The sequence below is a fragment of the Apus apus genome, chromosome 1, assembly GCF_020740795.1.
Source record: "Apus apus isolate bApuApu2 chromosome 1, bApuApu2.pri.cur, whole genome shotgun sequence".
Taxonomy (NCBI): domain Eukaryota; kingdom Metazoa; phylum Chordata; class Aves; order Apodiformes; family Apodidae; genus Apus; species Apus apus.
In genome coordinates, this window is record NC_067282.1 from 137,871,926 (window position 1) to 137,889,298 (window position 17,373).

Genomic DNA, 17,373 nt, shown 5'->3' on the forward strand with positions numbered 1-17,373 from the left:
TTTTATTTTCTTCCCTTTTCTATACCCTGAATACAGACATCTTTCCATGATCCCTCCCCACCTTCCCTTTCCATGTCCCGCTTCAAGATGCCTTGGGTTTTTTTTATGACATACCAGCACACAATCTGCAACTAGTGAACAGAGAAAAGGTGCCCAACAGAAGACTATAGGTATGATTTTGACTATGTTCCATATTGCTGCCTTTCCCAAAAAGCTTATTTTATATTCACCAGAAACTTTGGGGGGAAAAAAAAAAAGGCAACTAGCACTGAGCTGAAGCAACTAGTCCCAACAGTGTTAACAGTCACTAACTACAGCTACTGGTAATAGTATTTTAGTATCCCTATGTGAAACTGTCATAAGCTCTATGCGCAAAATATCACAGAATCATCATGGTTGGAAAAGACCTCTAAGATCACCAAGTCCAACTGTCCACCCAGAGGGAGAAGGAAGGAATAAAAAAAAAAAATAAAAAAAAAATGCCCCAACACAACCAACCAACACAACAGCAGCCACCATGCCCACTAGAGCATGTCCACATGAGAAGTGCCACATCTACACAATTTTTAACACCTCCAGGGACAGTGCTGGGCAGCAGTCTCCGGTTCCTGACTACTGTTTTGGTAAAGAAATTCTTCCTAATATCTGGTCTAAACCTCCCCTGCTGCAACTTCAGGCCATTTCCTCTAGTCCTGTAGTTATTTACTGAGGAGAAAAGGTCAACATCTACCTCACTACAACATCTTTTCAGGTAGAGAGCAATAAGGTCTTCCCTCAACCTCCTCTTCTCTAAATTAAACAATCCCTGTCCTCATAGGACTTGTTCTCTAGACCCTTCACCAGCTTAGTTGCTCTTCTCGGGCTTGCTCCAGCACCTTGATGTCTTTCTTGTAGTGAGAGACCTACTTGAGGTGTAGCATCACCAGTGCTAATTACAGGGGCACAATAACTTCCCTAGTCCTGCTGACCATACTATTCCTGATGCAGGCCAGGATGCTGTTTGCCTTCTTGGCTACCTGGCATACTGCTGGCTCATGTTAAGGTGGCTGTCAATCAGCATTCCCAGATCCTTTTCTTTCTCTAGGCAGCTTTCCAACCATTCTTCCCCAAGTCTGTAGCACCGCATGGGGTTGTTGTGACTGAAGTGCACGACCTGGCACTTGGCCTTGTTGAATTTCACACAGCCAGCCTTGGCCCATCTATTCAACCTGTCCAGGTCCCTCCTCAGAGCCTTCCTACCCTCCACCATATCAACACTCCCACCTGAGTTGGTGTCATCTGCAAACTTACTAGGGTGCAATCTCCTCATCTACGTAATCGATAAAGATATTGAGTAAGATTGGCCCCATAACTGAGCCAAGCAATCCCTATTTTTCTATCTGCCAGACTCACCATAAATGCAACAAGGGCGCTGACATGCTTGCCTTCCTCAGTTGATGCCTAAGTAAAAAATTATTGCCAAATGTAAAAACTGTAAAACTGCGTTATGAAAGCAAAGTTTACCAACAGGGTGCTAGGAAAATTGAATACATGTGACCCCCCCCACAGACCTGAGTTTCAGTTATCCAAGTAGTTTTCTCAAAATCAGTATTTAGAAGTAGATTTTAATGCATACAAGATGGCACATTGCCTGACCATTTCTGTTACATACAGCAATGTTACACAGATCAGTGATTCCAACAGGAAGTCGCTTAACCAAGGACGGCAAAGCACTGCAGCTACAGCACTCATGCAACAGCTGCCTCAGAGCCCTTCATGTGGGTAAGTAACCTTAACATTCTCATAGTTGAAAGGTACTAATGTACAGTACTTTATAAATACTTTGAGTAGGACTCAAACTTCCAAGCTATTTACAGTAAGCCTGGGTTTCTACATCCACTGACAGAATTAGTACAGTTCTCAAAAACCTCACAAATAGGCATAAGCAAATTTCCAACTATGAAGAGTTATGGTGCTGGTGACTACAAGGACAGACAACAAAGGGGTATTTTGCAAAGTGCTCTCAAGAGTTTCCAAGTTTTATAGCCCGGTCTTGAGCAGGAATGCAATGAGAAACATAACCCAGAACGAGTTCTTTGAAAGAAACGGGAGGGGGAGGGGCAGAGAAGAAGAGTACATTCATGCACGTGTGTGTGGTTTCTCCGGTTCATAGGCATGCGATCTGGTTAATTTCTCAAAGCAGAGATGAAAAAACCTCAACTTGATGAACCTGTAGCATGAGAGTTTATTTTGTATTGCAAATACAATGCAACATACGTTGACTACCTTATGACACAAAATCACAGGTCTCTAATTTCACAGCCTAAGGAATGCAAATACTTTGACTTTCTTTTTTTAATACGCTATGCTAGCTGTAAAAAATAATTCAGTTTTGGATAAAAATATGTAAAAGTTAACTAGTAATACTGATCCATCAAAAGCTATTCTGAAAATCAAAGTTATTAATGACATGAGAAACCAGTAACACTTAGAAAGCTGATTTAGTTATAATGGTTTACCTCCTGACTAACAGATTAGAGTTGCATAGATGATTATCAAAATTTAGTATCAGAGGTGCTGGAATAAAAAAGGTTGCTCACAGCACTTGAAGAAGTAGCATATAGAGTTTCTTGGAAATTGTGGGTGAAGTGCTACACTAGGCTCTGATTCTATAACCTATTCAAGACAGAGTCTAAAAATTGGGGAAAAAAAAGTAACTTAAATCCAGTTCAGCGACTTCAGGTTAGTATTTACTTAAAAGGGAACACCTTCCTTCTAGTTTGAAGAGCTTTGTGTAAGACATTAAACAGTAGAGAGAAATACTGCTGTCACAGGACCTACTAGAGAAAGAGCTAAACTGCTTATAAAACAAAATGGCCAGGAGTCACACAAAAAGAGACCACTGCTTTCTGACAGTTCTCTTGATAGGCTCTGCCAAAATGCAAGAAACTCTCTGTTCTAACATATTCCTCCTCTAAAAATAACCCATTAAATAAAAAAATTTTTTTTCCTCTTCTGTTCCTCCAGAACCAGCCTATTTCATTGTGACCAGGTTCCTCACAGTACTGAGAATCTAGAGTCAGTTTCTGTCTTTCTCACTTAGTGAGTTCTGGGTCACCCAGGAAAGAATTAAAGGCTGCAAAGAGAATCTGTGAAAGACCAGCAAAATCTTCTCTCTCTGTCATAGTGCCCTTACAGGTCAAGCATGTGTAGTTTTTCTCTAGTCTTCCACATACTGAAAAAGTATCAGGGAGCTTTTCAGATAAAAGTTCATAGTATAGACAGCATCAGAGAAGACAATAACTTGAGAATGACCTGCCATTTCAAGATGAATCACAAAGATAATGCTAAGTTTTACAGTCAGAACTGTGGCTGCTGCTAAGTCTGCAACACTTACACCTGCTGATTCACCCACTTTTTTGTTTCCTGGGTTTTCAGAAAGGGTGTGAGGACAGGACATATAAGTGGGTAAGATATGTGCACACTCCACCATCTTCATCTAGTCCACTTAAGTCTTTTCCTGACCGAGAGTGGAAGCACATCAACTCAGCCCAAAAAAGGCTGGACTACTAAAATAGTGTCTGTATATCTTTTTATCTTTGAATGGAGCATTTCAGTCTGACTTTCTATCTGCTTGATATGATCCGAGAGGGAAAAGTTCCTTAACAAAGTAGTAATGGAAATTACGTCCTTCTGCTTTCTCATCTGAAATTCACAAAGCCTATAAGCAGGAAAATAATAACATGTATCAAAGAGGTGATAACAGTACTAAGAAAGCAAAACAAAAACAAAACAAAACAAAAAAACCCCCAGACATTCTGGCAAACTACTGGTAACAAAACAAAGACACTGAAGCAAGTTTTCTGTCTTTTTCTAAGCTCTTTTTCCCTTGCCAAGAGATCTGTTTAAAACCTGACTGCCACTATCAAAGCAGAATGACACGTGAAGAACTTAAGTGGCATTCCCCTATTGCTAGTGACAGACAGGTCTGGGTTTGCTCCCAAGCTGTAAGCAGGCTCCAGCTCCATTGTAATGGATCTATAGACCATGGCCTGATGAAGAACATTAGACATTTGAGTTTCAGAGAGTTCAACTCAGGGGTCATCCAAAACAAAAGAACATCAAAAACAGTCACTGCTGGAGACAGCTTGCATACACAATAGCTGGTTTTAAGAAGCACCATTCAAAAGACTGACTAATTACTAAAATTTAAAACTGTTACAGCAAGCACAACATAGTCTTTGAGCTTATGTTATCCTACTTTCATCCTAATCCGAGCACCAGAATCAATGTGGAAGTAAAAATCACAGCTCTGGAGGGAAGAACTGAATGCCTTTCTAAACTACCTTACTAAACCCACACTTCATTTTACCAAGTCCGCAAACACTCGCAAACAGTACCTTCCAAATACAGCATGGTAGAACTGAAAATACAGTCTTCTAAGAAGTGTTAAACCTTTTTTCCTCCTCCTACAATTTTTCTCCTATACCAAGAGATCAACAGCTTTGAAAACATACTGACATTTAAAGTACGTTCATTGAGCAACAACATTTATGCAAGCTTAAATAGAGGAATCATTACCTCACAGACACTGTTTCAGTTCTTACTTCCACCTGTATCTACTGTAGCTAGAAATAACGTATGTTCTTCATAATCAAGGTGATTAACATTTTTCAAGTATCACTTTCATGTTAAAAAGTTAGTAACTGCACAATCTATATGTGCATGTGAACCAAATGCATCTAGCTGGTAATTCCAGTCAAAATTGTATTTAAAAACAACTCCGAAACCAAAACAAAAAATAACAGCTAAAATAACAAGCTGCAAGTCATTTTCACTTTATAGAGAACAAAAAAAAGTTATTCAAGCATTCTAAATCCTTTTCCTTTAAGGACGTCAGCAAAATTAAGCCATTGTTCGAGTCAAGTAAATATGAATACTTTCTATAAAGGAAAAAATCCAAATTATTCCCAATTTAAAAATGCATAAATGTCAAAAGACACGATTTGTCACATGTGCATTTGGCCACTAATTGTTGGGTCCAGTTAAATGCAAATGAAAATATAACAATTCTGTGATTTAATGCATTAAAGAAAATGGTGCACTTCACATCATTCCTGACACACAGTTGGCTTTCCAAGGAGATCAATTTCCTCACTACTGCAAGCAATCCCTTCCATTGAATTTAATAAATGGAATGCCTAGAATTTTTTCTTTCCTGTTTTTTGTTAATCTTCCAGAACGGACAGTAGGAGTCTAAAATGAGTATCAACAAAAATAAAAGAACAGCATATTTAATTTTTACTTCCCATGAACCCCCATTAGCAACTGTTCACTCCAAGCAATAGTAGAGGCAGAAACAAAACACATGCACAAAAGCCCAATCAATTTGCTATTATACTTTTAATGTCTACTAAACATAATCCCCCTAGACCTTAACTGAAGTAACCTTCCCTCAGGCAAAATTCAGACCTAACAGATGGGCCTTATACCATGCCCTTGGAGGTCAACAAGCACTACTTCAGTCTGATCAACAGGAGCACATTTCAGAGTTACAGTACCTCCACCGAGAATGCTTAGCCTCCAGTCCCCAGATGTTCAGTAGGTAAGCAAAGGACCCAGCTGATTACAGCTAACACAAGGGAAATGACTGACAGATCCTATAATAACCAATCTCATTTTGTAACACATCAAATTAAAAATGAGCAGTGATGATGCCAGTGAACACACATTTCAGGGTCACTAAAACCACACTACAGAGTTGCCATCAAGCTGTACACTATGCTAATGCAAGTGAGGAATCTTCAAAAAGAGTTTCTTCTAAAGTACCTGGTCATAAAGCATCAAATCCACAGAATATTGCCTCTGGCTAGATGAAAAGCATAATTAACATTCAAGAACCCAAATACTACAAAACCTCACTAGAAGCAGGTGAATATTTTAATGACAAAAAAAATTGCCCTGCTGGTTTCTTTAGCTTTTACTAGTCAGGGAAATACCGAGTCATTTCTGCATGGAGCTTCAGCTACATTGTTCCAATTCATGGAAGCGGTTAAGAAAGAAAGCTAAACTGTAACGCTCAGATAAAATAAATTCAGAATAACGGAAGCACTGTGACAGTCATTTCTTACAAAAAAATTCAAGGGTTAAAACTTAAAAATAAAAGCTAAGCTTTAACAACATGGAAGACCAAATCATAACCACATATTATTCCCAAAACAGCCTCAATTGCAATCATTCAATTACAAACACCAAGTCACAACAGAACACAGATTGAAAGAAAAAAAATACATGGCTAGTGACATACCCCATCACCTCATTATTTTCATTTCACTACCAAAAGTCGAGTGAAAACAAAACCTTCACAAGTTTCCTCATTATTCTATTCTCTATTCCTTTCCAAGACATGGGGTGGAAAACTCTTGACATGCAGCTCTGACCAATGGACTAGTTCCACAAAAAAAACCCAACACTCCTACTACTAAACTTCCATGATTTATCATTTTAATTCCCCAAATAAAATAAGTTCCACAAGCAAAAGAGTTTGCCTTATTTTAATGGCTGTAGTTTCACTGTGGTGTGGAATGCTTTAGTGCTCCTACAGTTTCTTTACATCTAACCATCAAGCAATTCAGATAGAATCTTTAAAGTAGGAAGTAAGTTCAGCTACCCGCATTTCTAAGGTATTTGGTTTTTTTAATTATTTTCCTGAGAAAACTATTTGTCTTTAACTAAAATAGAAAGTATCCGAAATAATTTCATGACTGATAATTATCCATTTTTAAGTCAGGAAAATCTACCACCAGGAAGGGAAAAAAAAAAGTGTATGCAGATAAACCACTATCTAAGCAAGCGAGAACAATAATTCACATTGCAACAAATAATTAAAATACCTGGATCTGAACAATAAGTCACAACTACACAACATAAAAGTGCACTGCTGTATTTTACAGGCAATACCATCTGCTCACAACTGCTCTTGCAGCAAAGATCCACGAAGACCCCTGATATCAGGCACCACAACTGACCCCATGGCTCTTCGGAAAATGGAGGAAAAATAGGACAGCAAAAAACTGAGAATGTCAGAAAAGTTACCTTGTGAAAGTGAAGATAAATCAAGCTAGCAAGTAAGAGATTTAATACTAAAAAGTTAAGAGGGATACAAAAGGAAAATAGTAGTGTTCGGTAGTCTAGCATTTTCCAGAAGCACCTAAAGGTTCTTGATACCTTTAAATAAGTAAAAGCAACATTAAGGCAACTTCTGGTAAAGAAAAAAGACCATGACTTCCAGAACTGCATGATTTAAGTAAGAGAGCACCCACTCACTTGGAAGCACTTGCGCTTCTGAATCACTTGGGTATTTCTTCGGAAATCAGACCAACACTTTACACAGATTAAGTTATTCTAACAAAAAATTCTCAAAATTAACAAAACTCCAGAAGTATTCATAAATCAGTCTTAAAAACAAGTCTTCAAAACTGATCCTTGAATATCCATATATTTACACAAATACTTAGAAATAAACATAGTGAAAAACACAAGTCAAGGGAGAGAATCTTAAACCATGTGAAAGTGTCGAAGCAGCAGCTCATTTTAGAGAAAAGCTAGGTCTACATTTGGTATAAATATCTAGAAAAGGGAGCAACACTGAAAACACCTCCAATTGGTAATGTAAAACAGGGTAAGACAGAAAAGCTCTTCAAGATAGAGAAATCAAAGGAACTTAGAATAACAAACATGCACAGGAAACAAAACAAAACTGAGAAAGTGTGTTATGAATCACCACCTCTCTGGAGCTGTTTCCACTCTCCTGGATCACTTACTTTGATTATTTGGATTGTTAGCCCTAGAATATTTGGGCTTACAATATTTATATAACACAAACCCAAGGTATCACAGAATTTGCAGCATACAGAACAACAGGTAACACAATAAAGAAAAGCAGTGAAAGAGTAAAGCAGGTTGAACATGCAGCCCTTGCGTTATTACAGCACTAAGACTATATATGCAAAAGGATTACACAAATCAAGAAACTGTAAGTGGTTCTGACTTAAAGACACAAATAAAACTGACCTTCATTTCTGGGAACCACATTATCTTCCAACTTGATAATCTCCTTGGAAAGTCAGGGAAAAGCAATGAGTGATTCATAACTTTCAGTCTTTACTGATAAAACAGTAAGCTTACTAGCACCACTTGAGAAGCACAAAAGAAACCCTTTCAGTCATTAAAGAACCGCCAGATTATTTTTTTTTAAACTGTGCTTTCCATGCCAACAACCATAATCAATATGAAGTATGCTAATCAGCACTGGAAGTTAACAGCCTTCAGGCACAGTGTCAAAGAAATTGCACCCACTGTAACTATTATCCTTCCATTCTTCCATCCTCAGGATACCTTCCCTCACCCCCATCCCCACAACACAAAACTCTGAAAACAAGCAGAAGACAAAACGATCAAATAAAAATGAAAACTCTCAGAGGAGACCTAGCTTCAGTTACCATCATGTTATGTTCAACTTAATAGAGAATAAAAATACATATATAGAATAGCATTCTATGAAGTGGGAGCTTCCCCTACTCATATCTCAGTGAATAGCTCGCTCCTGCCTCAAGTATACAACAGGCAACAAAAGCAGAGAAACCAGCAAAGTTAGTAAGAGAAAGGTCACAAATTAAAGTCTGATTCCTGTTCTAATGCACACTGAATTAACTACTACTTGTACAAACTGCTAAATCTACAACTTGGCATGCAAGTTAGCCTAAGGAAGTCTACTTAAAGAGATGTCAAAAGTAGTTTTATTTCAAATGGGAAAAAAATTGTTTACACTTCTCTGCTTACTGTGTATATAATGTAAATATTTTCTTTGCACCTTTAAGATTTTTTTTTTTTTAATTCATGTTATTATTACATCACAATAAAATATAATGATCAAAATAAGGACTTGACTGCAGTTTTACTGGGGCACTAGTAATTTGTATAAGGTGTTGCATGGCACAACATTAACAGCAAGTGGAAATTCCTTTATGCTATATTATTACTTAAAGTATATTCAATAAATGATACTACCACTATATGTGCCAATAATCTTGCCATTTACAAGTCCTTCAACTCAAACAACTTAGGTTAGTTTTACTCCCTCTGACACTACACAAGCTATTTGAATTAAAGCACTCTTCTCTGGTGAAACAGGACTTTCAAGGTCATAATAAATATTTTTTTGTCTATCATTATCAAATTTCTTTACATATACTTTCAATACTCTTCTATTATAGAAAGTATCCAATAAACTCCAGCAACTGAAGTTTAGCAAAGGATACTTAGAATGTTAAATTCTAGTATAGAGACAAAGATTAGATATCAGAAAAGATATCCCAGTTTTTTTGTTTTGTGTTGGGGGCTTTTTTTTTTTTTTTTGCATTTTACCACCATGGAAGGAAAAAAGTACACCAGTATCTTGAGAGGCTTCAAATTTTTTCCCCATTTGTTTTTTAGGTTTGCAAAACCACACTATCTCAGCACATCACAAAACCAATTGTAAGTAACAAGTATAACATGGAATATTTATATTTCATTCTCTAAAACAAATCTATTTGAACATGTTCATATTATAAGCATGAACAAATCCAGACAGAATACATACAAAGTTATGAAAACGAACAAGTTACATAGGCAGACAACAAAATAAAGAAACCTCTACCTCAAAGAATCTTCCAAAGCAATCTCTTTTGTTTTCCTGCAAGTCATGCCAAGGTTTGTTTTTTTAAAATAGAAAATGAGAGTGTGGATAAAATTCACTTTTCACACAAAGGAGTTCCTCACTCTCTTCTTTTCCCTTCTCCTGCACAAGTTACTGGAGGTTACATTCCCACCTGTTTCAAGGATTCCCTGCAATTACTTGGCTCCCTTACAGCAGAGACCTAATTTTCACTTCGAGTTAAACTTTCTGCTTTTTCTTCAGACTACCAGACATATTTTGTTCCCTATCACACCAGAAGTTTTGTGTGTATCTCATGTCTTCTCCTTGCCAGAAACCTCTACTGCCATCTCAAATGCTCCATCTGCTCCCTTCTATGACACATACACACTTTCCTAACCCAGTAAGATTGCTCCACAACTACCCCAACGCAATGGGTTGGAGGTGTACTTCCATACTGCTGTCTTGCATACTAACTCTGCATACCTCCTCATTCCCACACCACTATTCTCTAATTAGATAGTGTTTTTTAAAAAAATATGTAAGTATATTTAAGCTATTGGAAAGCTGTGCAGATTTGAGTAAGTGGCTATGGTAGAACATTTCCACTGCATCATTCAAAAAAAGTTAGCTTTATCTGTGATCAACTCCAGAAATGTCCTATCTCTGCCAAGTGGATGTTCAGGCTGCAGATAACACTCGGTTTAACTTAACTGAAAAGTGAAAATGAAGAAAAAACCCAAACCAACAAACAAGACAGTTCTTTCCACTACTGCCTAGGAAATTCCCTTAAACAACTGACCAATCAAACGTCATATTCAGAAGTTACCAGATTTAACTATGTCACACACTTAAGCAAAATGCACACAGACTTGTATGAATGTAAAAATCCAACACAGAAGCAATATAATTTCTCTCTTACACTGAATAGGTAAATGTTTTTCTCAAATTCTATGAAGTATATTTACATCTTACTAAAATAACAGCTCATTATAACAAGCTCTTTCATCTCGTTCACAAAAAGACCTCATGTTAACCACTCAATTACAGCAACCAACAGCTTTATTACTAAAGATACTCGCTGTACAAAATATCTGGGCTGTTTTGTCTTCCCCATCAAAAGCTATTTTCCTCAGTGCCAGAAAGGCTAGAACATAATCATTACAGAAACAAGGGGTTTATTTTGCAATTTGAAAGTAAGTAACAACAGCAATAATAAATGCAGCAGAAATTTGGGAACACAGGTAACCTTCTATATAGCCCTCTCTGACAGATCAATAATATACACATTCTAAAAAAATAAAAAATAAAAAGTAGTAACAACTTAACCACCTTGCCATGAAAGCTAATGAATGATTCTTCACTTCCTGGATTGGAAAAAGTGAGACCACGCAGCAGAGGCCTGAAGCACTTTTTAATCTGGTCACATGGATACATGAAACATATCTATTAGTACCATATGCCTTCCTGATTGTATCTCAAATTTACTATTCTGCCTTCACAAACATCACTCATACAATTCATATGTTACTGCCTAGTCAGTCTTGGAAATTTTTCACTTTTAAGAGTCACGTCTAAATCTCTTATCTTTCAACCTGTTAGTTTCACACTGCCTCATTTCACTCATTAAAATGAAAAAACCTAACAACCTGAATCACAAAAAGTTTATTATTGAAAAAAAAAATTCTGAAACATCTGAAACATTTCGCAACTGCTCATCTAATACATAGGAACAGAATAATAATGTTTCTAAAAGTATTCTGTAAGTCTAATATAGTTAAGATAGCTAAAAGTTTCCTTGAGTATTACCAAGTATTCCTTCAGTCAGTACCTCCCAATAATCACTTATTTTTGTGAATAACAGTAAACATTAAAAGACTCAAAAAAACCTCAAAACCTTATAAGTTAAATTAAAATTGCCTGCTCTATGAAAGGGATGGACATTAATTGGTGCTGTGCCTGAGGGAAAGATTACTAAGTCCCACGAAAACCTGTTACATTTGGCCTACCAGCACTTATATACCAGTCAGCTGAACAGCTGATGCCTCCAGCTAAAACATTTTTAAGGGCTTCATGCCTAGTCAGTAAAAGGAAGGGGCAAAGGATAAACTGCTAAAGAAAGGTAAAGATGATGTCAGAACAGAAGATCAGGGCTAACTCCTAGGTGAGAGTACAAAGATGCAATACAATTTCACAAGGGTGAACTAAAAAGCCCTTCATAGAGCTTTTCTACTTATATTTCTGCTAAACATCTTATTACAAGATCTACCACTGTTCTCTAAATCAAACAAAACCTGATAATGAAAAGATATCAAATTTAAGTATACTTCCATAACAAACTTCCTGGCAAACAATGTTTTAATTATTTCCATAATGTAACACTGACTGTATGTCAATACTGTAGTTCAGCAATATCACATCAGTGAGCTCCAGACCCAACTTCACAGCATTCACATCATCCAATTCGCACTCAAATCCATGCATCTGCTTAGGTCTTGATCAGTACCTTTGGTCCAATGCGAAACTCTTACTGTGTTTATAGTTAACTGAACCATCATTTTTACTTTTAAAATCATATCAAATGTTTCTCAGTGTTGTAACAAGACCAAATGCTCCCAAGAACTCTGGAGAAACACATCTGTCCTCTCAGGATACATCTGAAGTTACGGAAAGGCACATGAAAATTACCAGCATTCACATGCTGATATTCTTTTTCTAATTTGGAGGAAAATGAGATTGAATGCAGCCTATTATTGAGTCAGCTTATCCGAGCTTGCTCAAAAGTCATAGACAAATTCTAGCACAGCAGTGGGAACTTAGCATAATTCCCAAGAAAAACCTGGAATTACTACAGATCGAAGAGACACTTACTAGTTCTAGAGTTATTGCACTCAACTCCCATTACTAATACCATGGAGCTGAAAATGCCACCTGGTTATCCTAGGTAGCACACTGGGCTTTGCCTTTTGATTTGTTTTTTTTTGGAGGGAAGATATGTGCATGGAAACAGTTGGTTAAAATTCACCCTGCAGCTCAGATATTCAACATTATTATTTGTTTTTGTTATACTTACAAATTGCCTACAGTCATGCCCTGATTTATTCTATTAGCAGATTATTACCAAATACTCTCAAAATACATTCAAAATGTTACTAAGAGAAGTTGCTGCACAATAGTTATAGTTTGATCATATGCAAGGTTTTCTTGTTCTGCTGTTTTATTTGTATTTGATATCACCAAGCCAAAAATCAGAAATATAACACATTGATAATTGTGGAGAATGACTAGACAGTACACAGAGAAACAGGAATTTGATCACACATGGAATTCAGGCCCTCTCACCACACCCTGTTATTCATTCAAATTTTCTAAAGAGGAAACAACAAAAAAAATCCCAAGCCTTGGGGCATGATCTGAATGTTACCAAACCTGCCTACATCAGGAGAAAGTATATCTTTCTACCGGTTCCTCTGGCTTAACCCAGAGAACGTTTACTTCAACCTCTCTTTCCTTTTCCCTCTCTTCCCTCTCACAGGTTATCTTGCTATACAACACACTATGAGACAAGATACCAAGTTCTCTACGACTTCAGAGACACAGTCAGCAAAGTCACAAAGTGCTGTACAATATACTATTTCACACAAAACATCACTAATAGATAGAATATAATTTTCTAATATAGTTACAGAACTTAGATTTTCATGCAGAGGTGTTCAAATCAGTGAATGCTTAAGCCTTTAAGGATTTTAATATGTTATAATAAACCTGTACCTCCATCTATAAATCTAAACCGTTCCCAGCTCGTCCCTGGTATTTCACACTTCCCCTGACATACTCTGGTACATCCTCTGCCCCTTGCTGCACTCTGCTTGTCTGCCTGATCATCTAAAAGGCACAAGATTATGTTGTGACTGGCTTCCACAGTGACTTGCTAGTCTACATGTAGCAAAAATAATAAAGTATTCTACCATGCTGCAGCAAGGAGTGCATGCACACAAAACAAAATTTTGGATCACCCAGAATAACAAATGGCATTCTTGGTAGCATTACTCTTTTCCTACCCAACTCAACAGGCAGACTTTGAAATTACAGGACAAAGTTCTCCCTCAACACCCCAGGTTTTCAGCCTGATAGTTCAAGGTAAGACTTTACAAAGACTAATTAAGGACAGCATCTTGGTATTAAGCCACAGGAGTCCCGCTCCTGTGACTGAGTCTGTACCAATGGTACCAGAAAGGAGAAATTATTAGTACGGACATAGATTTAATTGTGTGACTATAGCAAGAGAACCATGAGAACAACGACTGAGAAAGAAAGTAGTACACTAGCTCCAGGGCGCACAAGTGAGTTGTAATGACACTGCACTTCCAGAAAATCCCTTCAAGTTATTTCTGTTATTTCCTCAACACACAAATTGACATGCGCTCAGATAAGATCAGGATTAGATTTTAATTCTATTAAAACAATAAGCTATTATTTTGTAACTCCATTATGTACTTGTTTTTTTCAGGTCTATTCCCATACCTACGCAATTTCACATAAAATCTCAGCTTCTGAAAAAAACAGAACAAAACAAACAAAACAAACCCCAAAACCCACCTGCCGCTGTTCCATCTTGCACAAGCTTGGAAGGAAGAAAATGTAACTATGAGTCTCAAAAGTCAGAACGAACTCATTATTCTCTTATGATTTTTAGAGATGCAAATTACATGGTTTTGGGGAAGTGACTCACAAGGGTTTTGCTTGTTTGTTTTTAAAACTTGAGGTTATTTCTAGTGATGCTCCACTTCTGAAATATGGATATTTGTACAGCAACGTGGAATTTGATTTAACATATATTCAAAGTACATTTCCAGACCAAGCCACATCATTCTTCACGCTTAGCAATGAAACTATCTTCAGAAAATACACACAGAACTGTAATTGCTACTTAACTGTAACTCGAACAGAGAAGTCTAATACTTTTAATGCTATTTTCAGTTTGTCAATTAAACCACTGCACACAACATCCAAGACAGCTACTACAAAAGCCACGTTCTTTGAAATTCTTGACTCATTAGGCTAAACCAGACATGAAAGGTAGGTAGGCTTCAACCATGTGTGAGAATTTGGTTGTGCCTTTCCACAAGAATCTAGCTAAAGTCTTGGTACCAAGTGAGATGCGTACCTTTAACATACAAAAATCCTAAGTAGCAATCTTGACATTTACTTGAATGCATCCAAACGTAATTTTGAGCCTCAAACTACTAAACCTCGCTAAATACCGTGCATGCTTTTTACTTATGCACACCTAACACGGAAAGGCTGGCCTCCTTTCTATTTAGTAAACTAGATTTTTTCCTTTAGGCTGTAAGAAGTTATCAATCAACTTCCTGCCTCTAGAGCAGAGACCTTGCTGCGGGTGCAAGTAAAACCACATCCAAAGATGCTTTCCCATCCTGCAGCTTTGGTACACCCCGCCTGTGCGTTAGCGCAAGATACAACCCCGAAGAGCCCCAAAAGCACCATCTGAAAAAAACCCAGAAGCTTCAGAGGAAAGCGGCAACCAAACATCGCCACCTGAACAGGCAGCGCCCCGTGCTCAGCTCGCAGCGGGGGCCCCTCCGGGGGTCGCCACAAAACGCCTATCGATGATGGCTTGAGGCTCAGCAGCCCTCACCCAGCCTGCAGCCCCACCGGTGCCGGGCCGAAGGGAGGGCCCCCTCTTCCCAAAAGCAGCGGGCAGGCCTTCGGAGAGGGCCTGAAAGAGCAGAAGCCGCAGAGGGGGCGGAGGGCCCGCCGAGCCGCCACAGGCCGCCCCCTGCCCCGCCCGGCTCAAGTTGGCCGTAGAAACCTGTGGCTGCCCCCCGCCGCTGCCCTGACAGCCCCCGCGGCCGGGATTGGAGCGGGGGGTCGGCGCCCGGGGAAGAGGGGCCCCTTGGCCGCTGCGGGCGGGCTGCAGCCCCCAGGTGCTGCGAGGCGGGGAGGCGACCGGACATGGCGCCCGCCGGCCCCGGGACCCGAGGGACCCCCCCGCGCCCGCGGAAGGGCACGAGCAGCGGCCGTCGGCGGGAGGGACGGGACGCGGCACTGACCTGTCCTCCGAGTCCATGCGGCTGAGAGGCTCCCCGTCCGAAGACATCTCCAGGCTGCCCCGCCGGCCCCCCGACGTGGCGCTGCAGCTGCTGCTGCCGCTGCTGCTGCTGCCGCCGCCGCCGCCGCCGGTGCCGTAGCCCTCGTCGCCACCGCTGGACACGCTGCTAGAGCTGCTTCCCCCGCCGCCGCCTCCGCCGCCGCGGCCCAGCCCGTCCTCCTGGCTGCCCCGGGGGCCCTTGGGCTCCTCCTTGGCGTCGGCCTCGCTGCTGCCGCCGGGGCTCAGCGAGCGGGTCTCGTCGCTGCAGCAGCCGCTGCTCGTGCTGCTGCTCCCCACCAGGCTGCTCTCCTCCTCCTCGCCGCCCTCCTCCTCCTCTTCCTCCTCCTCCTCCTCGTCCTCGTCCTCCCCATCCCCGGCCTGGCTGGCGCTCTCCGGGCTCGGCTCCGACATGCTCTCCGCCTCGCCGTTCATCATCATCAACGACTCCGTCTCCACCGCGGCCGCCGCCGCCGAGGACGAAGGCGATGACGAGGACCCAGCCCCGGCCTCCTCCTCCTCGGCCGCGGCGGCCGCCGCCTCGCCGGGGAGCAGCCCCTCCGGCTCCGCCATGTCGCTGCGAGCGGCCGCCATGGCGCCTGCCAGTCGCTGCGCGCGGAGCCGCGCGGAGCCGCGCGGGGCCGGGGGCGCGCGCGGCGGCGGCGGCGGCAACCGGCGGGGGCGTGCGCGTGGCCCGTGCGCGCGGCCGCGCTCGCGCTCCACGCCCCCGCGCTCCCGCCCTCCCCGCTTGCCCCTTCTCACCCGCACAATCACGCGGCGGCGCGAGCCGCAGAGAGGAGGGGCTCGGGCCGCCGCCGCACGCGCTACGGAACGCGCCTGGGGACAAACTCGTGGGGAGGGCGGAGCGGCGGCCCCGGGCGGGGCGGGGCGGGGCTCCCGGCGCGCTCCCCGCGTCCCGGTGGAACCGCGTCATCCCTGGCTCCCCGCGCTGGGGCGGCGGGCGAGGAGGGGCCGGACAGCGCTCGCCTCCGGAGGGGAGTCCCGCAGGACCCCCCGGGAACTGGGGGAACGAGGCGCTGCCGGCCAGGAAACACCTCCCGCCGCCCCCGCGGGCGCCACGGGCCGCCCCCCCGGCTGGTGCCGCCAGACGCCGGGCCTGCGGGCAGCCGGAGGGAGGCAGCGAAGAGACGGCGAGTCGCGGCCGAGCGAGGCTTAGGGACGCTGGTATCCGCGAGAGGAGAGCGGGCGGGAAGAAGCCGGAGGGAGCCCGGCTCCGGCTGGACTCGGAGTAACGGAGCCGGGGGGGGAAACGCGGCTGCTCAGCGCCGAGAGGGCGCGGGTCCCGGTGTGTGTGACATCACCCCGGGAGAACTGCCAAAAGACGAGCTCGGCTGAGACGCAGAGGAGGCAGAAAAGGGTTTTCGGCTACACTGACGAAAAGGAGTGAGAGCAGCCGTCACGCTGTGCAGTGAGGAGCAAGGAGAGTGAACGAGATGTGGCCTTAAACCTCCGTCTGCAGTGAGGAGGCGTGTCAGCTACAGGGCCGGAGCAGCACGACTGAAGGAGTGCCAAATACAGACCACTGTATTTAAATGGAAGTAAAACCAAATAGTGTGCAAAAACTGGG

The 17,373-nt window shown here is 41.8% G+C and overlaps 1 protein-coding gene across 2 annotated transcripts in view; it reads right to left on the bottom strand.

The window, feature by feature from the left end:
* The window catches only part of AEBP2 (AE binding protein 2), a 52,399-nt gene extending 35,883 nt beyond the window's left edge, over window positions 1-16,516 (bottom strand). The window contains exon 1 of one of the 2 annotated variants that reach the window (XM_051640478.1): window positions 15,751-16,516. In XM_051640478.1, the coding sequence (XP_051496438.1) occupies window positions 15,751-16,379 (629 nt within the window). In that variant the 5' untranslated portion in view covers window positions 16,380-16,516. The remainder of the gene's footprint in view (window positions 1-15,750) is intronic. The other variant, XM_051640487.1, reaches the window with a different exon arrangement.
* Between the last annotated feature and the right edge of the window lie 857 nt (window positions 16,517-17,373).